Source organism: Camellia sinensis, chromosome 6, assembly GCF_055761805.1.
Source record: "Camellia sinensis isolate YWXY chromosome 6, ASM5576180v1, whole genome shotgun sequence".
Classification (NCBI taxonomy): Eukaryota; Viridiplantae; Streptophyta; class Magnoliopsida; order Ericales; family Theaceae; genus Camellia; species Camellia sinensis.
Window position 1 is genome coordinate 135102274 of NC_138966.1, and position 26777 is coordinate 135129050.

Below are 26777 nucleotides of genomic sequence, written 5' to 3' on the forward strand. Positions count from 1 at the left end.
CAAGTGGTTTCGAACTTCTTTCAATTGAATGGAAAGGAGTTTTGGATAATTTTGCCTCAACGCAAATTTCATATTTATGATTTGAATCAACGTCAAATTTAGGTAAGCATTCCATATTAATTAATCTACGCAAAGATCCATAATTAACATGTCCTAGTCTACCATGCTATAAATTTGAAGACTTAAGCAAGTAAGAAGAAGATGTATTTTTATTAATGACTGAGGGTATAACGGTCATTACATTCATCTTGAAAAGGCCATCAGACATGTAACATTTTCCTACATACATCCCGTTTTTGGTAAGTACAAACTTGTCACTTTCAAAAACTAGCCTAAACCCATTCTTACTGAACAAAGATCCGGAAACTAAATTCTTGCGAATGTCCGGTACATGCAGCACATTGTTGAGAGTGAGTTCCTTTCCTGATGTCATCTTTAGTACAATCTTTCCTTGTCCTTCAACTTTGCAAGTTGAGGAGTTGCCCATAAAAAGTTGTTCACCGTTGCCCACTTTAGAATAAGATGTGAACATCTTTTTGTCGGCACAGATATGGCGAGTAGCACCAGTGTCCACCCACCACTCTTTAGGATTTCCGACAAGATTTGCCTTGGAAACAACTGCAGAAAGATTTATGGCATCTACACCATTGGAAATTTCATCCATTTCGGTCATTTTGACTTTAGCAACCTTCTTACTTGATCTTTCTTTGCCTTTACGTTTGTAACGGTGATCTTTGGCCCGATGTCCCTATTTGTTACAAATGTAACACGTACCATTAAACTTGTATTTCTTAGTTTCCCCTCCTTTAGATAGCATTCTCTTCTGCCATCTTTTAAAAACAGTTCCTAAGAACTTCTCTGGTTTTCCACCATGATTCACTGGCACAGTCCCAACATAAAGAGAGGTTGGCGTAATGGCAATCACCATACCAGTATTGGTTTGAACATTAGTTTGAGCAGTAGCCATTGATTCTAATTTATAAAACAAAATTATAATTAGAATTTATACTACACAGAAAATTAATCCAAATTCACATAATTAAATTCTGTAAAAATAAAAGAAACAAGAATGTAACTTTTATTTTCCAATTAATTTGGAAATAAAATAAAATTTTATTTAACCAAATTAATTCCACACAGAAAATTAAATTTCTGTTTCACATCAATAATTAAAAACTTAATTTATTTTTTAATTAAAGAACACTGAGAAAATAATTTTTAAAAACCAAAATTAATTTCTGATAAAATTTCACAAATATATATTCTGAATTGTTAATGACACCAGCATGTTACTACTAGCTGTCAAAGAAAATAGACAGTATATTACTACTATCTGTCAAATAGTATATAACCACTATTTGTTTTTCCAACCAGAATATTGAATTGTAAATTCACAAAAAATAATTTTCTTAAAAGAAGAAAGAGAAAGGAAAACAAACGAAAAATTTTGTAAACAAAATAATTCAAATCTGTCTTAAGATTGTTGAAACAATCTTCTGTGTAAATAAAATAAATTGAAATAAAACCAAACAAATAAATAAATAACGTACCGAATTTATTTATTGAACCGAATTAGAAAAAAAAATTCAAAGACGAAGTTGAGTGTGTGACACTCTGTCCTTAAGACAGATTCGCCCTGCTACGGTGCTTACGGTTGAATGGCATCTATCTCCCAGGATACAATGATCTTCACAAACTTATAGAAGCACTTCAAACAAATTTGTACGACGAACCAAACCTTGTGTTGTATACTCTTTTTGATTTTTCCTAAAACTAGAATGAAGGAAAATGCACTAAATAAAATCTGGACAGCAAAGGCATAAAAGCAGACGGATTTTCAGATGTAAAAACACTGCTGGAATGTTGGTATTTATAGGCAACTAAAACTGACCCAAACTGGTGCATTATGGAAGTGAACAGGTACAAATTCAAACTGTACAGGTATAGTTTGAATTTCAAACAGATCTGGCACTGTTTCAACAGATAACTACAACAGCTATTTATCTGTTAAGAAACTGCTCAAAACCAAATATGTTATGGACTGTTTTGTCATGGACTGAATAAGGAAAGAATTTAGGACATAAATTAAATTGAAATTTGAATTTAATTAAATTTTCCCGCAATTAATCTTGAAAAAATTCAAAAGAATTTTTATCCAAAAAATTAATACACGACCCACACCCGGACAGCGGCGTGCGTGTGTGGTGGTTTGGGCTAAGGTACACTTTGTCCATAGCTCCTCCCTTCTACAAACTTGGGATGCCCCTTGGGGCCCAACCCAAGTGTTGTAGGCTAGAGTTTATATACTCAACAAAACTCTCTTAAAGTTTCAATGTGGGACAAGCTTCACGAGGAAACCCACATTTAAAACTTTAAATGTCCATTCCACGAACCCGAAAACGACGTCATGTTCCCATTCATTCGTAATGGTTTTGACGAACCGTCTTCACCATGTGACTTGCCACGCGGCAAGGAACACTTCACCTCTTTGAACCCTCCTCAAAAGACGTTCGGGGCCCACTCAATTTTGGCCTCAAAGTTGGCCCAAAATAAGCCATATAAAACACCATTTTTCCAACACTAGTTACTACATTTTCAACACATTTAGCATTTTCAAATAAAAATCTTAATTCATTAAAAAGTTATAAAATACAGTTCTGTAAAAGTTATAACACCATCTAATTCATAAGACACTACCTTCGTGACAAGAGATGTGGGTCTAAATCCCACCAACAATAAAATTATTTAAAAACCATAATTTGTTGGGAAATTACATTTTACCCCCTCAACTATGGGCCGTTATCACTTCACATCCCTTAACATTGTTACAACTATGTGATTATTAGAAAAGTTAGGCAAAGAAAACAGTTAAGAGTCGAACATTAAAAATATTATAGAAATGTAGGTAACAGGAGCACCAAGATAGTGTAGCAATAAAGAAAACATAGTTAAACAATGCTTGCCTGTATGAGTAAATTTGCATCATTATATAACTAACATACATGTAAGGATAAACAGGCACAGGTTTTTTTTTTTTTTTTTTTTGAACTAATAAGCAAGCGAAGGTTGGTCACTTAAAATCGATAACAAGAAGGTTCAAAAGTAAGACTGCACACAATAATGAAGGCTTGAAAAGGTACAAATGTAGAAACATTGACCACACCTCACCACATGAAGAACAAGCCTATCAAGAAGAGTTGAGGTATTTTCTGAATGCATTGGCTTGAGGCAAGCGAAGTGACAAATTACCAAGAAATCATATTAGAAAGAGTCACCTAGTTGAAATTTCCCCATGTATTTCTCTCCAGTTTCCATCTATCTCTTTGATAGTCAGTGCAACTAGGAAATGTTGATACATGAGCAAATGCGTTTTAATTTGTACGGGACCTTGCGGAATGTGCAAGGATTATACATATTTGTTTTAGGATATTTAATGTGCACATCTCCCCCCTATCTTGGGGAGTGGTGTACAATTTTGTTTAGGATTGTAAGAAAAGCCTGAGATATACCCCTTGTAAATGTGTATATTTCATTGTCTTCATTTTATAACTTAATTACCCAAAAAAAGAAAAAGAGATAGAAAAAGAAAAAAATTGCCGTGGACCACTAATGTGTCAATTGTAGCCTATGGTTGGTCCACTATAGAAACTTTGGAAGCAATCAATTCAAGTGGATTGGAATTAATATTTATGACCCATGACTATGTGCCACTGTGGCATGTTGTCCAACTCTCATAATAAAGGTTGTGAGTTCAATTCCTATGTGAGGTGTTGAGAATGATCCCTTTTCTCTTTCACCTTAGATCTAGATTAGAGAAGATCCTAACGAGTCAAAAAATAGACCAGAAAATAAAAATAAATAAATAAACTTTTCCTTTGATTGGCATTTAACTCGTTAAAAACTTGTTTCATATTGATAAATGAAAAAATGAAATTTTAGGAATCTCTAACATTACTCAGCTATTTTTGTTGACATTTAACCCATAAACACGTTAGTGAAGAGAGAGCCCCAAAAGACCTCTTAAATGGATCAATAGATTCAAAATATCAAGTGAATCAAAACCAATGTCTTCACTAGAACGGTAATATCACATCATCATTAATATAGATTCAAGCTCTAATGGACCAAGGCCAATGTAAAAAGATCAGACACACAAAAAAAAAAAGTACAAAGATCTCAGTTTTTGTTGAAAAAAGTGACACTGAAAGGCTTGGTGAATTTACAAGACGGCACTAGGATGGAAATTAGTCTTTCATAGTGGACCAAGACCAGAGTCTTCTAAGAAACAATTGCTATGGACCATCAATCGGTCAATTGTACATGTCTTTAGGTTATTATTTACACAGATTGTTGTGGACCGCACTCTCCTATACAGCTGTTGTTATCAACTTTTAACCCATAAATGCGCTTTAGTAGGAAAAAAGCCCCAAAAGGGAAAATTATACAATGGTCCTGATGCAAATTCATGCGGTCTATCAACTTACTTTTTATTGGTTGAAAGAGTGGGATCCCCTACTTTATCGTTCGCTACAGAATTAATGTAACACAGTGAATGGTGTGAAACATTACTTCAAAAACACCAAATAACCTCTTCCCCAATGAAGACTTATTGAACAGATCAATAAATTCATCTTTGCTACACGAATAGATTGGAACCAAAAAAGAAAGAAAAAGAAAAAGTAAACAAAGAAAATTATGAGAAAATGAAATTTAAATCTTTGGAAGTGGGAAAGGGGGTATGGTACACTGCTCATCTTTGGCTTTTATCTTGCAAAATATTTTGCAAAAATTGTAATTGAAATGTTCTGTAAAAGGCAATAGTTATTTTTATTCTTAAAATTTTCATGGTTTACATAATTTTTTTGACAAAAAATCATGAAACTCTATCTGTCTCATCTTCCATGATGAAACTTGCTCCAGGTATGTTGCACAAGTAGCAACTCCACACAAGGGCAGTGCAGAGCAAAGTAAGCCACTCTGACATGAATTTTTTATTTTTTATTTATGATGAATCGATTATTTTTTCAGGGTAGTATATAATATTGTAATCTGAAATTTTATAAGTCTTTTAATTTGGTCTATGATCGTCTTAAAATATGAACCATTGAAAAAAAAGTGAAGTTTACAAGACAGAAAAGTGTCCCTATCTTCTAGGAAAAAATTTGCTATAATGGACCAAGGCCAATGTAAAAAGATCAGACACAAAAAAATTAAATAAATTAAAAAGATCTCAGTCTTTGTTGAAACAGTGACACTGAAAGACTCGGTAAAGTTTACAAGACGGCAGCAGGATGGAAATTAATCTTTCAGTGGACCAAGAACAGTGTCTAAGAAAAAAGTTTACAAGATAGTACTAATATTTATGACCAAGAACAGTGTCTAAGAAAAAAGTTTACCAGAACAATGGACCAAGAACAGTGTCTAAGAAAAAAGTTTACAAGACAGTACTAATATTTATGACCAAGAACAGTGTCTAAGAACAGTGGACCAAGAACAGTGTCTAAGAAAAAAATTTACATGACAGTACTAAGAAAAAATTTGCTATGGACCACTAATGGGTCAATTGTAGCCTATCGTTGGTCTATTGTAGAAACTTTGGAAGCAATTGATTCAAGTGGATTGGAATTAATATTTATGACCCACGACTCTGGAATTAATATTTATGACCCATGACTCTGTGCCACTGTGGTATGTTATCCAACTCTCATAATAAAGGTTGTGGGTTCAAGTCCTATGTGAGCAACCCTCTCATAATAAAGAGCAACCCTTTCTCTCTTCTCTTTCTCTTCAATCTGTTTGATTCTAGGGTTTCAAATTGGTTTAATTTTTGTTTTTTACAATTTGACCCCCACTTCAAGTTATTTAGAAATTATGTTTTCAACCACGCAATGTCCAAAACGTGTCCCAAACATGCCCGTTTGCAAAACATTCAAAAACAAAAGGGACACTCTTGGGAGAGTGTTGGACCCGTGTCCGACATTGATACACAGCTCTCGAAGAGGTGTCTGTGCTTCATAGAATAAATATATTTTACATTAAAAAGTTATAATAAATAATAATATTTAAATGTAAAAAAGAGTTATTGTTGAGATTTTGCCTAAAACGTCTATCTAGGGTTGAGCTTTCCCTATTTCAGATTAAATAATACTTCAATTTTTATAGTTATGAAAGTGTATATTTCAATATATTTATGTACAATGATTTCTCTCTGAATGAAAAAATAAAAAATTTATTGTGGATTTTGAACGCAACCTCCCTAATAATAATTCTTACATCCGCCACCAACTCCACACCATTCATCACATGATACTTGTCATGTTGTCTCTCAAATACTAAACAAAAATTATTGAGTCTTACTGTTTTGACAAATAGAAATCAAGTAGAAGCACCACATAGACTTGCCTAATCACCAAATAATTTTTCATATAGTTGTGTGTATAGTAAATTAAAAATTGACATTGTCGGACAAATTGAAGAAGTTCTTTATAGGGAAAATTATCAAAAAGTCCTATATCAGAAACAATTACTCCAATCAATCTCATATTTTTTCTATTTCTTAGATAAGTCCTATTGGTATTGATAATATAACTATGAGATCCTATTTTGTATGTTTGATAATTTTTGATGGATGGTTGTACCCTTTCCCACTGTGACTGTAACACCCCGAATAATACCTATTACGGAATTAATACGATAATCTATTTTTGAAATACCTTAAACTAAATTAGTTATCGTATAATATTAAATAGTTAAATTGATAATATTAAATAGTTATTGTATTTCACTAAAAGATGATAATATAATTATTATGGTGTTTTTGGCCAAAGTGAAAATTAGGAATGGTGTGAAATTCTTTGAATTGCAATTCAACATGATGTAGGGAGCCATGTGTATGGCATGCTGTAGGGAGCCTTGTGTTTGTTGTATAAAATGTATATTTAAATAAAATAAACAAATTCATATAATTAGATTAAAATTATAAAATAAGTAATCATGGACTAAAACATACTGAAATTTACAATATGATGAACAAAAAACATCACCAAATAATATATGCTATTTTATACAGATTATAAACTAATATATAGAAATATATATATATATATATATATATATATCAAAATAAAATATTGAAATAAACTAGTAAAAATAAGCAAATCAAAATCTGTGTGATACCACAGTTTCCTTAAAACAAATCCGCCGCCTCACCGAGGGTGATAGACGTATATTGACGTCTGTCTCCCAAGATACGACGGTTAGAAACTTGCTAACACTGACTATATAATATGGAAACCAAAAAATTCTATGTAGAATACTCAAAGAAGAAGGTCTCTTTTTATACACAACAGGGGAGAGAGGAGTAAGTTTTTTTCCTTATTTCTCTTGTTGGTTTTCCTTCAATAATTACAGGGCTACTATCCATGACCTCTTTTCCTAACCAACATAACTCCTATTAATAAGAGTTCTCTGCACCTCCATCATGAAGCATTAGCTATCATCATCAAAAACCATAAAATGGTTTTCAAACTCATCAACCACCATATAATGGTTTTCTTACTCATCAACCATCATGAAATGAAATCGTTTTCATACTCATCAAAAACTATCATAATTAAACAATTTTTTCCATTCAAACCATTTTTTTTTCAACAATCCCCTACATGAATAAAAATTGACCGAATAAAGAATAACGGACAATGTTTAACACCAAAGGCTCATATCTTAACACCCAGAATCACATCTGCAAGGCTCATATCTTTTATGTCAAACTTAGGTTTAACAATCTCTTGGTAGCTCTAAACATCTCATCATTACTATCAATAATGAGTATGTCATCAACGTATAGACACAAAATGACATAACCTATGTCAGTATCTTTGACATATACGTATTTGTCACACTCATTGATTCTAAACCCATTTGACAACATATTGCTTCAAACCATATAATGACTTGACAAGCTTACAGATTTTCTTAGTTTGCCCTGGAGCTGAAAACTCCTCGGTTTGCTCCATGTAGATTTCTTCATCTAAATCTCCATTTAAGAAAGTTGTCTTTACATCCGTCTAATGTATCTCCAAACCACGAAAAGCTGTTATCGCAACCACCATGTGAATGGAAGTAATCTTTGTTACAGATGAATACGTATCAAAATAATTCAGGCCTTCTCGTTGCTTGTATTCTTTGATAACTAGCCTACCTTTATACATATCAATTGACCCATCGGCCTCCATCTTTCTTCTAAAGATCCATTTACTCCCCAAAGCCTTACTGCTTGGGGGTAGATCAACCAACTCTCAAGTATGGTTCTGTAAAATGGAGTCAATCTCATTTTTAATCACTTCTTTCTACAAAGGACTTTCTAGTGAAGTCATAACTTCATGAAAGTTTGAGGTTCACCCTCTAACATATAAGTAAAGAAGTCCGGATCAAAAGACTTGAAAGTCTTAGCCTTTTCACTCCTTCTTGGCTCATCTACTTCTTCATCTTGATCACTATCATTAGGATCATCTTCAAGTTCTTTCTCAGAACCTTAATCCTCTCCTCGAATATGGAAAGGAAACACGTCTTTAAAGAAAGACGCATTTTTTGACTCCATTATAGTATTCTTGTGTATATCTGAAATATCAGACTTGTGCACAAGAAGCCTATTCTATGGATAACCAATGAATATACAATCCACGGTTTTAGGACCTATCCTAATCCACTTGGGAATAGGTACTGCTACTTTTGCAAGACACCCCCACATTCGTAGGAAATTATAAAAAGGCTTGCAACATTTCCATAATTCATATGGAATCTTGTTCACTTACTTCCGAAGTATTCTATTTAGAATGTAATTCGCGAAGAGAATTGCTTCCTCCCACAAGTTTTGTGGCAACCTAGAACTTATTAACATTGAATTCATTATTTCTTTCAACGACATATATTTCCTTTCAACAGCACCATTTGACTGAGGAGAATAAGGGGCTACAGTTTAGAGGATAATTCTTGATTGAGCATAAATCTCAATAAATGGCAATTCATATTCTCTACCACGATCACTTCTCAAAGCCTTGATCTTTCGACTTACTTGATTCTCAACTTTATTCTTAAAAAGAATAAATTTATCAATCGCCATCATCTTTGTTTTTAAGCAAATACAAATAGCAGAATTTAGTGCAATCATCAACAAAAGTGATGAAATACTTGTTGCCACCATGTGATTATACGACTTTCAAGTCACACACATCACTATGCACTAAATCTAAAGGCTCGGTATTTCTTTCAACATAATGGAATGAAGTCTTTGTCAATTTTGCTTTTACACAAGTTTCACACTTGTAATTTGGATTAATTTGGAAAGATGATATGTGATCTAACTTGATTAATCTACACAAAGAGTTAAAATTCACATGCCTAGTCTTCTATGCCACAATTCAAGGGACTCAAGCATATAAGAAGAAGAAGAAGAAGAGAAAAAGAAGAAGATTTCTTATTCATTTTTGAGATAATAGTCATTACACTAAGCTTAAACATACCGCCTGATATGTACCCTTTACCTACATAGACTCCATTCTTGGTCAAAATGACCTTATCAAACTCAAACACCATGCGGAAACTATGCTTGCTTAAGAGAGACCCCGAGACATGGTTCTTACGAATGTCTGGCACAAACAAGACATCGTTCAGAGTCAATTCTTTTCCTGAAGTCAAGGCACCAAAACATGTTTGGTTCAAACAAGTCACTTTGAAGTCAATAGTCTTACTATTAGGAAACACAGATCTAGTGTTCAATAGTCTACTATTCGAAACTTCATGACATAGCCAGTAGTCTTATCACTAGGAATCACTAAATTCTCTACATGTGGTCAATAGACTTTTCACTACTAGGAATCAAAATATCTTGACATGTGATCAATCGTCACTCCACTATTAGGAATCACGCCTTGACATAGGATCAGTAGACTCTTTTATTACTAGGAATCATCATTGCACTCACTAGAATCACGTCGTTGCACTCACTAGGAGCCACCAATTCAAGAATATATTCAGAATTACAAAAATTCAAAAAATACATTCATCCACCCTAACGGGTTGTCTCATCTTTGCTCTTAAGGAAAGCCACATAGCAATCATACATTCTAACCCAAGGATAACATACTAATTGCCTCTAATTCATTTAGAGATATTATCATGCAATCTTATGATTTCTTTTAATCACATTTGATCTCTTTAGATCTTCCATTAAGAACCTCGCAAGGCTTAAGGTTGTCAGGTGGAACAACATTTTCTGTTGTAACCTCTTGAAGTCATTTTTAAAAAAATCACAACAGAATTTCACTATTTTGTTTTTCCATGTAACGCCCTGAAATAATCCAACATAAATCTAATACATTAACCCACGTCCACTAAACAATGATAACAATACTCCAATCATTATACTGTCAATCAACAAGATTTATACAAAAGTTCCACATGCGAATTATACATTCAATGATATAGAAATACATGAATCTGTAGCATGTAGAGCATCATGTTCCAAAAATAATGAAATGCCCTCATGGGCTTACAAATTCCAAGGCTTAAGCCCGGTTACACAAAAATGGCCTCTCGGACACATACATGAATAGCCCTTGGCTAGCAATTAAATCATAACAAAACAGAGTTATCGCTCTTCACAACATATCCACACCCTCAACTTGGCAGGATCACCACGTCTTTTCCTGCACCAAATCCCATAGGGGTGAGCATAAAGCCCTGTAGAGAATCCTTAACAAAGTATATACATTTATACAATATTTCCAGTGTTAGATGCAAATGCGAATGCCATGCAATGTCATTTTAAAGAAAATTTCATTTCAAGCTCTTCTTGAAAATCACCATGTTTCAAAAAAACAGTTTGCAATCTCAACAATTTCAAGACTTCTAATTTTAATCAATTGGGGTGGTAAATACGACTCAGGTAATTCTTAGGTTGGTGTCTGCAAGTAGGCTCAACAAGCACCACCAATAACCCCACTTTACCGGTTGCTAACCGGAAGGGAAGTGATACCTCATCCGCGCGTGTTTTCGGTCTTTCACCCCGGACACTCAGGCCAACTTATCAATTTCATCTACACCTCCTAACCGGACTTACCAACGTATTTACCCCATAAACATTTCCATAGTTCCCATTTCAATATATACTTATTTCAATGCAAACATTTCCAAACTCAAGTCAAAATGCATAATAATCAATGAAATGAGTGTGTAATGCAACAATTATTAATGCCTCGTAACATTATTCATTTTTAAGTATTTCAACAATAATACTACAACAATCACATTTCTCATTTTCCTTCTTCAATGTTATTTATCACAAAATAGCTATGTGTTCAATTTACATCACTAACAAGTGACAATATTTCCCCCACCTTGTACAATTCTCAACTTTCATCTCATAACTACACATATTCATGTATTCAACAAAATTTAAAACAAATTCCCAATCTTCATGTACTATACAACGTTGTCATTTTTGCAACAATATTATGAAATTTTCACTCATTCCTTTCCATGACACAAGAAAATCCATTAATCCCCACATTGTTTCTAAAACCCCCAATTTCTAGGTTTTTCACCAAAAATCCCAACATGTCTTCATCCCTTTACAAAACCCCTTTTAAATACCCAAATCTCCACCCATGTGGTTCAACATTTCAAGAAAAGTCTTTAAAAAGCACAAAAGATGAACTTCTTCTACAACACCCTAAATTTTTTTGAGCCCAAAACCCATTTTTGAAAATCAACAAAGAAGAGTTCTTAAAATCAATCAAAAGCTTGCAAGACATATATATAACTCTAAGTGATTCCGTACCTCAAGGTTTGAAGAAGAAAAAGAGATGAAACCCTAGAATTGATGGTGTTGGAAAGAGATCTCCACCGCACACAATATAGCTCTTGAGGAGTTCTTTATCTTTGATGAAGGAGCTAGGGGTGAATTTCAAATGGATGGGAGAAGATCAAGAGTTTTGATCTTGTTTTAAGGTAGAAGTATAGAGAGAAGGGAGAGCAATATGTTTTAAGAGAGAGAGAGATACACGAAAAGTGATACACATAGCCAAAAAAAGAAGAAAAAAACAGAGCCTCTCGGACTCAGGCCCGTCAGCACATGCGGCACTTGCCCCCGCATGTGTAGAGCATGCCTCCCGCACGTGTGGCTCTGATCCCCACACGTGCAGCTCTGATCTCCACACGTGCGGCTCCTTCCGCACCTCCCCTTCTACACCTGCATATAAAGCAGTGTGCAACCCTCCAAAGCTCACCCTTATTCCCCGCATGTGCGGCCTCATCCCTCGCACGTGCAGCACCACCACTCACGTGCGGCCCAAGGCCCAACAGCCCAGATTTTTCTGGTTCTCTCCCAGGCACTCCAGACTTGGCCGTGCACCCTCCGAAATAAGTGAAATTCAACACCGAACAAAAACAAGAACAAAAATTTTATTTGAGGAGAAAGTTTCGGACATCACAAACCCAAAGAAGACAAAAGTGAAGTGATGTTAAACGAGACCGGTCATCACATTCCACAAATTGAACTTAACACTAAAAAATTCCAAAGTTGGAAATTTAATTCAAAACTAAACTCATCACTTACCCTAGAATCGAACATGGTCAGGAAAGTTCCCAGGAAGAGTAGAGGGGTTACGCCGGTCCCACTTAAGACCCAATTAACCTTAGACAAGACTTTCAAGAGTATGTTGACTCCTAATCCATGGGATGCAAATTGAGAATTAACTTTTTCAATGGATAAATTAGGTTTAAACAAACAAAGTTTACAAACTTTACAAGCAATTAAAACTTCCTAACCAAATTATAAGCAATTAAAAATTGCTACAATAAATACAAACAAATAAGATGCTTCCAACATTACAAGCAAACAAACTTGCTTCAAAAATTAGGTAATTAACCACTACTCAACACAAGCAATAAAATTGCTTCAAATATAAAGAAAAGTGAACAATCCAAATTAGGATTCTTTTTGTCCAAAATCTTTTTCAACGCTTAGGTATTTCTATTCAACAAAAATGTTAGTAGTCCAAAATTTTGGTTTTTCAGTCCCAAATTCCATTCATTTGGTTTTGCATTTTTTTTTCATTCCATTTCGCATAGGTATTCATGTAAAGAAAGTTAGCAGAAAAACATAACAAAATATAATAGACATTATTCACAAAAACATCCCTTAGCTTCTCTTTGCTTTTGGCAAACTAGTGATTGAAGGAGGACAAAAATTTATCCACTCAACTTTTCTTTGCTTTTGGCAAAGTGGAGACCGAAGAGAGATGAAAAGGAAGTGCTTTCTAGCAATCTAATTAATAGTAAAAATAAGTAAAGAATAAATTGCTAGACAAGTTACAAAAACCTTATAACTACAAGAATTAAAATAAAATTAATAAGCAATGGTTTCAGGAAATTATTACACAATAAACATGTAAATAATCACTACAAGAATTTACACATTTGCCGACCACTTTTGCCGACCAAAAAAATTTTTGTCGCAAAAAAATGACATTTGCCGACCAAATATTAATTAGTCGCGAATGATCAATATTTTTGGCGACCAAATATGAGTTGGTCGCAGAAGGTCACATTTTGGCTACCAAAAATGAGTTAGTCGCAGAAATTGGTATGCTTTTGGCGACCAACTACAAATTTGGTCGCAAAATGTCACATTTTGCCGACCAAAAATAAATTAGTCGCGAAATGAGTATTTTTAGCAACAAATATTTTAGTCGCCGTTGATTAAGATTTGGCGACTAAAGAAGTTTGTCGGCGAAGGTATCTTTTCTGCGACTAATCTGGTATTTTGGTCGCCAAAAGTTTGGGAGGCAAATTTGAAAGTTTGTCCAGGCGGGAATTGAATTTTTTTGCGACAAATTAATTTGGTCGCCATTTTAAAAACGACGTCGTTTTGTACCAAAAAAAAAAAAAAAAAAAAAAGAAGAAGAAGAAGAAGAAGAAGAAGAAGAAGAAGAAGAAGAAGAAGCCCCAATCTCTTCTGTGTCTATGTTGGTCTGCCCTCTCAGATTGCTTGCCCAAAACTTGGCGTCTCGAACGGTTTCGAAACAGAGATCCAAAAAGACGACGACACAACTTCGATACCCTTCTTGATTGCTGTTCATCTCTTCCAGATTCAAACAAACCCATCTCCAAAATGCCCATTTCTCAATAGTGTAGACAATTTTCTTGGTTTTCTTGGTCTCAAATTCATATTGATTTCGTTTTTTGTTTTTCATATAAAAATTGATTTGATTGATTGTAGTTCTGAACTGGGTTTTTGGGTTCTCGGAGTGTTGTTGTGCGTAGTAGCAACTATGGCGGCTTCTTCCGTGGTGTGTACATGGCTCGTCGCCGCTTGCATGTCCGTTACTTGTGAAAAAGACCAACAACAACAACCCATGATGATGATGATGAATCAATCTTCGTCGAAGCGATTTAGCAGATGGGCTCGGAAGAGGAGGGTTTTATCTAAATGCAGAGCTGGTTGTTCTGAAATCCCCAAGGGTCGCCTAATCTCATCGGGAATTCAGGGTTTGATGTCCTCTTACTTGCTTTTCGAGCCCTGCGATGAGTATTACAGTTCCAAAGGCCTTTGCTCTTCTGATTTCTTTGGCGACAATGGTTTCTCTTCTCTCTTTGGATCCACCAATGTTCCTCTCTCTTGCAGACAGAGACGCTTCAATCGAGCTGTCCATTCCGGTAATCATCATGTCATATATTTGTGTCGGACATTGGTGTTTATTGTGTGTCACTGACTAGGCATAATCGTTTGCATTTTCCAAATCAAATTGCTAATTTTTTCCGTATGGAAATGGGGTATTTGGGGTTATTTCGAATCATGAATTGTTGTGGAGCTTGGTTTTGTTGTAATTTGTTTTTCTATCTTTTTTGTATTTTGCCTCAATTGAAGCGCAAATACTTTGTTATTTTTGTGAATTGCTATGTTTTTTTGATAATGGAAATGTGGGTATGTTAAAAGTTTGATAACTTCTCTAACGGTTTTTTTGATAATGGAAATGTGGGTATGTTAAAAGTTTTTTTGGGCAAGCAATCTGAGAGGGCAGACCAACAAGCCCAAGTTTTGGATTCAATTTTAGAAGGTAACTTCTCTTCCATTTTTGACTTGGAAAAGTAGTAAATCTTCCTCCTGTATTCATGTTTAGGAGGTTCAATTCACTAAAATTTATTGCATAATGTGATCAGATGCTTCGGACAACGATACAAATTCTGGTTCTGGGATTCTTTTTGAAGATAAAATTTGTGTCAAATGCTGGCACTGTCCTTGGGGTTCTACTGTGGTTGATTACATAGCCCCAGTCTTTAGATTGATTTTGGAGGAGAATTACTTATCATCGTCAATGCAACCCTTAGAAGATACAAAAAAGAACAGGTCATTGTGGTGGATGCAGAGAAAGAGTCTTGATCAGGGCCTTGGCAAATTTTTGAGGTTGGTCTTTCCTTCAATACGATGCATATTGGATTGATCTTTTCTGCTATTTTACTGTTCTCCATTTTAATATCTACACAAAATTGTACACTATGTGTCACATCTATCAAAGGTAATCAGTAGCTAGTGACAGATTGTCTTATTGACAGCAATTTGAAGGCAACCAGATCATAACAACCTCTTTACTGTCATGTAATACTAGTTGTGTGGTTCTTTTTCCAAAATAATATATTAGCTGGTAATTTCACAATTTTATGCCTTCATCACTCAGGGATTTGGAAGACTCATGGTTTGGTCCAATTGTACAATTCTTGCTTTTGGGGGAGTGGTCTGGTTGTGAGCACCAGGAGTCACAAAAGAAACTCATGCATAATTTGAAAGTTAAATGTAAAGTGGACGCACATGAGAGCCTGATTAAAGTTATTATAGGAGGTGCTAAGCATATATGTGAAAGAGAAGAAAGCATTTTGCAGCTAATTCTGAACAAAGGGTGTTTCATAGATGGAGTGGGATATTGTAATCAACAGAGGTGGGGAACATACGCTGATACAAGTGATGGAGTTGAAAGTCTGTCCAAGAAGGCCTTAAAACTAATACTTGAAGCAGCCCGTGAAGTTGAAGAGGAAGAGTGTCTAAACAGAGAACCAGTAATACTGGTGTTAGATTTTGATGTGCAGGTAGGTCTCAAGTTTCTCATTCCTTATCTTTTCAATTTTGTTTGTTGTTGTTTTAAATTGTTTTAAATTTTGTTTGTTGTTGTTTTAAATTTTTTTCACTGAATTGGTTGTGATGAAAGGATGATAGGATAATTCGTTATAGCAATACTTTACCATATTATTTGCTTTGAATATACCATTCTTGGAAGACTTGCTGAGACAATGTCAAGAAGAGTTGAACAATCAGTAAATTCATACATTCTTGTCTAGATTGGAACTTGATGGCCGGCATGCTGACTTTGATCTTTCTAGCACTTCTTTTGGTTGGATGATGTACTGCATTTTTTTACTTTTTTTGGGACTAGAAACAAGATATGAGCTGATATTCAGTGTGTGGTTTGCTTTGCTTTTTTCCTTCATGTGGCTATATTAGAATAGAAAAGTGATTTAAAAAAATATGACAAAGAGATGTTCTCTTCTTTATGAGCTTGGCGGGGTTGTTTTGCTTCTTTTCTTTACGGCTATTTTAGAATAGAGAAATGATAAAAAAAACGACGAAGAGATGTTTTTCTCTTCTTCCTTGTCTCATTTGTTCCAATACACATCCCTGGTTTTCAATTGCCTCATTGGCCGTTGCCATTGTTTTTTCCCCCCCTTCAGTGTATTATCCTATGAGCTTTTGTGATTATGTCAATTCTCTTTAAAAGTTATGGTATTATTTTTATTTTGTTAAAATTCCAGTGCCATTCTTATTTATTGGAATATGTTGTTTTTCTGACTGCCCTTCTCTTGATTTTCTTTAGACTGAAAGCTTTTTCTTTTATGTCATATTCGTAGGATCTTCTGCATTTAGACAGAAGCTTGTTTTTGGAGGATTTGCATCGAATCCTAATCAATCTAACTCATTTTGGAATTCGTTGCCACAAAACCAAACTACTTTTCAAAGCAGTCCATTTGGTTCATCTACTTCCTTTGGCGCATCAACCCAAAATTCATCTGGTTCTGCTCACTCCCCAGCCTTCAGTGCACCTATCAGCTCACATAATTGTGTTGCAGCTTTTAGATTTGGGACGGGTGGCGGTGCATTTGGTGCTGGCGCTCCAAACACATTGGAACCATCAAAGGCCTCTGTTTTTGGTGTATCAAAAGATTCTTCATTTGGAGCTTCAAGGAGCCCCACCTTTGGTACATCAAGCACCACAGGATTTGGTTTTGGTACCACTCCAACATTTGGGCAATCAACTTCAGCTTCTGGTAGCAGCAGCTTTTTTGGAACTGCTCTGTCTTCTTTTGGGGATCAGAATTCCTTCTTAGGTGGGTATTTACAATAGTTATTGCTGGTTACTGTCTAATATGGTTACATATTTATTTTGCTACCAATATGAGTCATTATTATTTTCTCAATCTATTTTGCAGGAGCCCAGTCCACGACACCAACATTTGGAACTACAGGCTTTGGACAGTCAGCTTTTTGTAGTCAACATGGAGGAAGTAGAGCAGCAGCTTACACTGCTACTGCTGAAGTACATGATGGAAATAGTGCTGCTAAACTGGAGTCCATTTCTGCCATGACCATTAACAAAGACAAAAGCCATGAAGAATTGAGGTGGGAGGACTATCTGTTTGGAGATAAAGGTATGTTTTCCTATGCACATGGCTTCATTTATCTCTGCCAGCCTTCATTGTTGAAATGGCTTGTCCAACTAAGTTTGTTTTATATTGCTTCAATTTTGTTAATGTAAAATTGTCAGATAGTCAAACCTAAACATCTTTTGTTTTTGAGTTTTTGTGACTGCATGTGTTTTTAAGTAGCAAACAATAACAAAGACCACCAAGAAGATGGTATTTGTTGTAGACGTGTATCATTTTGTTTGTTGTGTCTAGATATGATTGAAATCTACATTATGATTTATATGTTGTCGCATTTTAGTCTGATTTTCAGGAAGGGGAAAATACATATAACGAGTTTCTCAAAAATTGCAAAAAAATCTTTGTTCTTAAATATATATATATATATATATATATATATATATATATATTTGCCAATTGCAAGTAGAATTTATATTTGTTTGTGATAAGTTGACAACATTTTTTTTTCACCTTCTATATACTGGTATGTGGACTCTGTTTCCGAAGGCAATTTGATTTTAGATATTTCACCAATGGGGGAATTGAGTAAACAGTTAGCAAGATTTTCTCACATCTTTCTCGGATAAGAATAACTGAGCTGAATTTCCAGTTACTTTTATGGATATATTAATGTAAATTAAAAATATAAGACACGTATCTGAAGCATTGGCCGTAAGTAGGATAATTAGTTGGACAATGTGCAATTACTGCTTTCTCTTGTAGGAGTTCTTTAATCATGGTGTTTGCAATACTCTTGATTTTTTTTTGTTTAATATTGATTTATGCAGTCAACAAAGAGGCATTTAACAAAGAGGCTGGAAAACTTAGATTGGAAGCTGGATGAGCAGAAGGAAACATCTAAGCTCATTACAAATGATATGGGGAACATTTTTTCTAGTTCATGTCTTGATGCATGATTTTTTGTGATTAACATGCACTGAGATCCTGTCCACCCAAGCAAGAGGGTCTCATTATCATGTGTGACTCCACTTTCCCTTAGTTATGCATTAAGAATGGCTTCCTCTTCCTCTATTTCCTTACTTTACATGTCATTTCTCTCCCACGCCCCTCCTATCCCCTTTATTATATTTATTTTAGTTTGAGCTCAAAATTTTACAGGGGAAATGATAAAAAATTAATGTCAAAACTCTAGAAAGATTTGACCATCTCTGAATATAATTGCATTATAGTTTTTAAGGTTTCGCAGTGTAGACTTTCATGGACGACAATTAAGAAATACTAAAGGTTGGGAGGTTTAAGGTTGTCAAGAAAGTGATTCTCTAGATTAGGACTGTGAATACGGAATCAACTGAAGTCTAGATATTCCTACAGTTTAAAAGTTTGAATCTAGGTTACAGCTGAAGACATAAGGATTGCACTGATATTTGTCTGATTAGAGCTTCTTGATTTCTATGCCAATACACCATAACTGAATACTTGCTAGCTACCGTAAAACTTTGTGAATCAACTGCATTCATGTTTTAGCTCTACACTGCATCCATTTAGCTCTACACTGTAATAAGTCCGTTGATTTATTGCAATTATACTTTTCTCCTCTTTGTCGTGTTTTGTACAATATAATAGTTCTCTCTCTCTCTCTCTCTCTCTCTCTCTCTCTCTCTCTCTCTCTCTCTCAATATAATGTTTTGCTTAATCAGTCACTATGAAATTATTCAGATACTTAGATGCGCGTGATAATGAACAAACTATGATGACAGGATGAGCTGCTGCCAATGGTGCAGTCCAGCAATCTCACTCTGTCATTTTCATCTAAGAGCTCAATTGAGGAAAAATTGAAGAGAGAAAGTACTGCTGATGTTGTAAATATATTAGTAAGTCATGAAAAAATTTATGTGTGTATATGTATTACATGTTGATTGGTTCCTCTTTATGTGTCATGTACTGGAAACTAATTAAATAAATCCTTGTCAATAATTACGCACTTACGGCCCAAATTTGTCTACATTCTACATTTCGTCCAAGGTAGAACTTCACCTTTTTTCAGGTTTCGCTTTCTATTAATATATATGTGTGTGTGTGTGTGTATGTATGTATAATCATTACTGAGGATAACTTTTTTTTGCTTTCATCAGGACGTTCAGTTTTTCCTTTTGCTAGATCTTCACATCTTAGTGATGTTGTTTCTCCACTATTATTTCTATCTGTGCATCAGTTTTTAGAAATTAGTCTGGAGTTTATCTGGTCTCTGATATAATGTGCATTGAAGACATAATTCTAGTTTTCATATCTTTGTCCCTGGATAATGAAGTTTATTAAAATATTTGTCCTTGGGGGCACAAAGCTCAATCAAGGTTGTGTTTCTATTAATTGCTACCGTTTCAATAAACCTTATACATTCCTATGTGTCCTCATATTGAACTTTGTAGATATCATGGAGTGTTGAGGATACAACTATTTGATAAGTACAAAGAGGTATATTTTACCTGCAATTAAAATTTGATAAGCACATCATGTCTATGGCTAGTGTGACTGTGTGCTTAACTGGTGATGCATGGATATATCATCAAAAATGGGTCTCTTCTTCATGTTTTACACAACATTTGAATAATCAGTGTGGTTTGTCTAACTTGGATGCCACCATAATCACCGAATGCAAAATCTTAAAAAGGTTACATATAAATTGGAAGTTTCCTCATTGTAAAATTATCAAGCAAAGAAAACAGACTTATTTATGTACCACCAAAAATATGATTGACCAACTTCCTTGTTAAGTTAATGGAGTGATTACATTGGTGCTAGACGTACTAATTTCCATGTTTAAAACTAAGAATGCAAGAGATTCTTCTATCATCTATGCCATACTTTGAGACATAAAGAAAGATTCTTCTATCTTCTTTCCACTGATTTTATGTCAAATTACATGTATCTCAGGTCTGCCACTCAGAGCAGTGTGGCATTGCAGCCAGCACCTAATGTGAGTCCTTTTGGAGCTTTACCTGCAATGCCTCCGCTGTCAATTGGTCACCCTGGATCGATACCCTCGATTCAATATGGAATTTCTAGCATGCCTGTAAGTCTTACACTTCTGAATCTTTATTACTGGATACAACAGAATGCTTTTTGTGATGATGTAATGTAATTTTACTTTCTTAATTATCAATTGTGGACAACAGAAGTTTTGCACCTTTTGGCGATTTTAATGAATATTTTCTCTATCAATTTTTTTCTTCTTAATTTTGAATTATGGACAACAGATGTTAAATATCCAAAAGAATAATGTGGACATATGAATGAGTGTTAAATTTTGACGAGGTTATACAGCACTATTCAATTATGAATCATCCTGCAATCAAAGCATGGCATTTGTCCATGCTTTTTGCAAATTTATGTATACACAAAGGTGGTTATACTTGTATGCATCCAAACATACCACCTTCTATGAACTTTCTAGTCATGGTATTAATATATATGAGAGATGATACGGTATATTATGGATAATGTTTTATAAATGATGAGATGAGAGTTAAAGATGTAAAATAAGAAATAAAGAAATTAAAATGAATGGTAAGTGTAATATTTTAGTGTTTTAGTCTTATTATATTTAAAATTTAAAATTATATAATATATATTATATACATATAAATATGTTTAATAAATATAATAATAGTTGGAGTGGGGTAGAATGGGGGAGGGGTGGGGAAAATTGCCATTCCTATGAGCGGGGGTACCTACACTTGCTACCTATTTGCATTAAATTGGTATTCTGTGATTCTACTGTTTGAACATGTGCCTGCATCTTTGTTTCTTTATGTTTCTCTTCCTCTGTCTCAATCTCTCTCCCTTATTCATCCCAGACTCAACTAACTTTAGAAGAAAGGAAAACTTAATTTGTTAGAACTTAATTTTTCTCTGTTGTGTACCTATTTATCTGGAATTAGAATACAAGCATAGGTGTAATGCATTCTACTTGTATCTTAGTTAATAGTCAAAGTAATTATCTGTATAGTACCTGAACTATATTTTCTGCCATCAAATTTACAGGTCTGCCTTGAAGGGCAGATTATCCATATTAGTTGACTAGTTAACCAAGATTTTTCATCAAGACTTCTGAACTTTATTTCTTTTGTGATTTTTTTTTTTTTTTTTTTTTTAATTTCAGCTTGGATATGGTTCAACTACAGTGGAACTTTTGACAAGGTAAACAAATATTTTTTAGGCTTCTTTTCTCTTGGTTTTAAAGGATGACTGATTCTTTTTTGTGATCCTTTCTTTTTGTTAGATAGTATTTTCATCTAGTATCTTACCAATTACCAGGAATTGTACTCACATTTTGTTGTTCCCACTCAATAAGTAAGTCCCCACTGCTTAGCATCATTGACCTTTATAAGAATGCGCAAGTACTGAAGAAAACATGGACTTATTCCACAAAACATGGAAAAAATGAAAAAAGTGAGCAGTTTTAGTATTTTTTTTTTGGGTCTCTAAACTCTTTTCAAAGTTGTGTTGACATTACTTTCCAGGAAAGCCAGTGTAAATAACTGGTTTTTTTTTGGGTGTGTGTGTTGGTAAATTCTGATGGTAATCAATGCAATAATACCTAAAAACTTAGTGGCAGTGTGTCGACCTCTTTGCATGTCATTGTTACATGCTTACAGACTTGGCTTTTTAAGTTGAAGGTCTAACAATGTAAGCATTTTACTTTCTGTAGTTTTATCTATGTGAATTGCAAACTGAAGATCAGAGACTCTCAATAAGTGGGTTCCTCTTTTGAGTAATCAATGACAAGTAGGATCAGTTGTGGTGGGAACCATGTCTTGTGTCTATATAGTGTTTATGGTGGGAACAAATTTTTTTTTTTTATTTGTAAAATAATTTTATTAAATACCCCCAAAAGTGGTGGCACACTCCAGTACACATGGCGCATACAAAACAAAACCAAACAAAACAACAAACAACAAACAAAAACAAAAACTATACTTCTACTATAATCTGCCATATGTCTACGATGTTGTACAACTCCCCCAAAAAGGTGAGAGAGAAAGATTTTTTTTGACAAGTTAAAAGAAGGAAAAGAAAAGATACTAAGAAGTTGATAGGGAATTGGGGAATTTCCCTTGGAAACACGTTATGAACACTGAAGCCCGTTCAAGGTAGGTTACTTTAGGTGGTTGGTAGTTCATGTGAAGATTTTTACCATTAAAAAATGAAAATTCCTCCCTCATTAGTGTTTGTCTGTGCAAGGAAGTGGCGATGCGGTGGATCATTTTCTTTTTCACTGTACAGTGGCAAGGGAGATGTGGAGCCTATTATTTCTCCTTGTTTGAAGTGTCTTGGCTCTTCTGTCTTGCCTGGATCTGTAATGGAGTTATTTAAAAATTGAATTGGTGGTCATTTCTTTTGGAATCTACATTTTCCTTAGGGATGCCGATAATTAGTCATTTGTTGGTTTTATAGGCTCAGATTTGGACAATTGTGATCCATACTAGGTATTTTTGTGATGTGCTTTATTATGCTATTTGATTTTTATTTTTTCGTTGCTAAGGGTTGCTGGCAAGATTATTAAAGTAATGTATGAAATGATGTGTTGGGGACTTTCCATAAATGTGACTATTAACTAGTTATGAACATTGCATAGGTGTCTTGCAAATTATGCTTTATTGTAGAAGTTCTTGTGATTATTAGACCAGATTTTGGGCTGTTTCTGGGCTGAACTGGTGCCCTGAGGTCTCTGTTGGTATGCTGAGGCTGTTGAGCAAATCTGCTTTGCTGATTGATCTGAGCTGAAAAGGGAGGTTGATTCTGGGTTGATCTGGTGCCCTGAAGCCATGGTTTGCATAGGTCTGCTTTGCTGCCTATTGAACAGAGTTGCTATGCTGCTGATTGCTGATATGTTCAAATACAGTCTTGGTTTCTGCTGTGTTGTAATAATTGCTCAGATATGTTTAGGCTATTCTTGGCATTAGGACTGAGATGCAGGTAAATCTGTCACCAATATTTGGAAGGTGGAAGCTGGGCTTTGCAGATTGGTAGTCTCGCTGAGGTAGGCAGCTAGTCTGTTCTGTCTGTGAAGGTAATCTGGCTCCAGTGTTGCTCCATTGGAATGATCTGTCTGCTCTGTTGGAAGTTGGAAGCTGGTCTGGCTCGACTGTTGCCCCCTTGGAATGTATGTTGCAGATTGTAATAGCCTCATACCTTGTTATTTTCTTTGATTTTTTTGTTCTTTTAATTTTTGGTGAGAGCAAAGTGTAGTTTGAGATTGAATTTTTAGTGATTGTTTTTGCCAAATCACAGATTGTACATACTATTGCTCTTGTATACATGTTAAATTCTCAAGTTTTCTTCTTAGTTAAATTCTTTGGCTGTGTTGAATGAATTTTGTTTCTTAATTGTGGTACTGAAACTGTTAGCAATTCTTTAATTGTGGTTGGGTTGAATGAATTTTGTTCGATATTGGATTGAATGTTTAAAAACAAAAATTGAATGTTCTGGAAAAAAAAATAGAGAGATTTGGCGACTAAAAAATTGGTCGGCAAATTCTACACTTTTGCGACTAAAATCATTGGTCGGCAATTCCTTACCTTTTGGCGACTAAATTGTTAGTCGGCGATTCCTTTACTTTTGGCGACCAAACTTTTTGGTCGTGGAATGTCACGATTGGCAACCAAAATTTTTTGGTCGCGGAATGTCACAATTGGCGACCAAAATTTTTTGGTCGTGGAATGTCACAATTGGCGACCAAACTTTTTGGTCGTTGAATGTGATAATTGGCGACCAAACTTTTTGGTCGCAAAATGTGTCAATTGGCGACTAAGATATTTGGTCGGGAAAATATCACAATTCGCGACCAAAGTGTTTTAGCGACTAAATGAATTCGTCGCGGTAATGATATATTTAGCGACCAAAAATTTAGTCGGCAAATCTAATTTTTCCCGACCAACCAAAATTTTGGTCGCGAATTACTTTTGCCGACCCTCAATTGGCGACCAAAGTAGCGACCAAAAAAATTGGTCGCGGATAACTTTTGCCGACCAAAAATGGACTTTTAGCGACCAATTTTTTGGTCGGCAAATGTGTTATTTCTTGTAGTGAATCCTAGCGATCATGCAAATAACTCTAGAGCAATTAACATGTAAGTTAAACTAAAAATTAGAAATAAACTCATGCAAACAATTCTAGAACTCTAAAAAAATAATAAGCATGTAATTTAACTTAAATCTAGAATTAATAAACATGTGAATTAAACTAGAAAGGTAGAAAATAGCTAGCATGTCAATATTAACTAAAAATTGAAACACTCATGAATATGCAAATTATATTATAAAATTATAAAATAAAAAGACATACAAGTTATGGCAGAAAATGAGGAATCATACTCATATAATAAAAATACAACTATTATTGTTTTTCCCAAATACATGCAGTTTATGCAACAACATAAAAAACTAGTTATTTACTTGAATAAATTTGACTCCCCAAGCATGTATATTTTATTCTATCATAAATAAAGCATTAGCACAAAAATCATGGGTTCATATATTACACAGTGGGCTCTTCTTCATATTCAAAAATCCTGCAGAATGATTACAAGCCATGGGAATTTAATATTTTATATATTTATTTATTAACAAGATCAATGAACTACTCGGTGTAATATACTAATGAAAATTAGAACTTCTGATCATAAATTACATGTAGATAAAACAGAACTACACGCATGCATATGAGAAATGTTTTATTAATTGAATTCCTAATCCTGAATATACATGAAACAGCGAGTAGAAGGAATTGTACAAAAGGTTTGTTGACTCTCTGGAAAACCCGTTGGCTTTCAGAAAACAAATTCATTTTTTTATTTACAAAGTTTCCGAAAGAGATTGAACATTCCTGCAATGCTCGGAGATTTGGAAGGTTTGGTCATCTTTGCTTCAATGGTGGGGAGTATCTTGGGTCATCCCTGCTACAGTTGATGGTGTGCTGTTATGGTGGCTGGGAACAAAATTTAAGAAGTCAGTTCGGAGGATTTGGAGGCTTGTTCCAATTGCAATGTTATGGTCAGTATGGAGGTTAAGAAATGAGTGTGTTTTTAAAGGAAATCAGCCTAATATGGAAGAGCTTGGTGAAAAAGTGAAAGTGAGGGTTGGGTTGTGGGCCAAGTCTGGGCTGCCAGAGTTCCATTACTCAGTGCATGATGTAGTGGCTAATCTGAATCAGGTGACTTGTTGTCTATAGGGATTTGCTGCTGGGCTGTATGTGCTTCTGGGGTGTGTGTGCCTGGTATGTCGCCCTCTGCGTAGTCTGCTCCAGGTGTAGTCTGCCAATCTGGGAAGTCTGATAATCTGTGCCTGCTGGTCTGCCTATCTGTGTCTGCTGGTCTGCTCTGGCATGCTCATGCTAATCTGAATCAGTAAGCTAATCTGGTTTAGATCAGATGCTGTGTGTTGCCAGGTATGAATCAAGAAGTCTGCCGTATGTTGCTGGCAGGTATGAATCAAGGGCTGCTGGTATGTTGCTGCCTTATGCTGTGTGTAGTCTGCCTTATGCTGTTGTTGGTCTGGCTGTAGGCTAGATTATGCTGCTGTTGGTCTGGCTGTAGTCTGCCTTATACGGTTGTGTGTAGTCTGCCTTATGCTCTCTTCTGTGGTCTTTTCTTTTCTTTTCTCTTTTGGTTCCTCTATTGGTTTCTCACCAATTTAGGGCCTTGTGCTACCTGCTCTTCTTTCTTTGTTGTTGTAAGTTTGTATGTTATACTTGCTTCATCAATAAAGTTTTCTTTTGTTGATCAAAAAAAAAAAAAAAAATATGATTACTATGAATCTGTTTTATATCCTAGATTACTAACATAAGTAAATCTAGTGTAACAAATTAATCTAACATCATGGGAAACATAAAATCTATTTTAAGATTGTTGTATAAAATGTGCATTTAAATAAAATAAACAAATTCATATAATTAGATTAAAATTAGAAAATAAGTAATCATGGACTAAAACATACTGAAATTTACAATATGATGAACAAAAAACATCACCAAATAATATAAGCTATTTTTATACAGATTATAAACCG

The 26777-nt window shown here is 34.7% G+C and overlaps 1 protein-coding gene across 1 annotated transcript; it reads left to right on the plus strand.

Annotated features, from left to right (window-relative positions):
• Positions 1-15720: 15720 nt before the first annotated feature.
• On the plus strand, positions 15721-18595 carry LOC145793600 (uncharacterized). Its single transcript, XM_082876463.1, has 4 exons — positions 15721-16143; positions 16926-17436; positions 17539-17757; positions 18540-18595. The coding sequence occupies exons 1-4, from the start codon at positions 15721-15723 to the stop codon at positions 18593-18595; spliced, it is 1209 nt and encodes a 402-aa protein (XP_082732589.1).
• The last annotated feature ends 8182 nt before the right edge of the window (positions 18596-26777 follow it).

Coding starts and splice junctions, on each gene's coding strand:
- LOC145793600 (XM_082876463.1), top strand. CDS start 15,721: ATGCCTTCATCACTCAGGGATTTGGAAGACTCATGGTTTGGTCCAATT. Junction 16,144..16,925: donor TGTTAGATTTTGATGTGCAG/GTAGGTCTCAAG, acceptor GATTTTCTTTAG/ACTGAAAGCTTTTTCTTTTA. Junction 17,437..17,538: donor GGATCAGAATTCCTTCTTAG/GTGGGTATTTAC, acceptor TCTATTTTGCAG/GAGCCCAGTCCACGACACCA.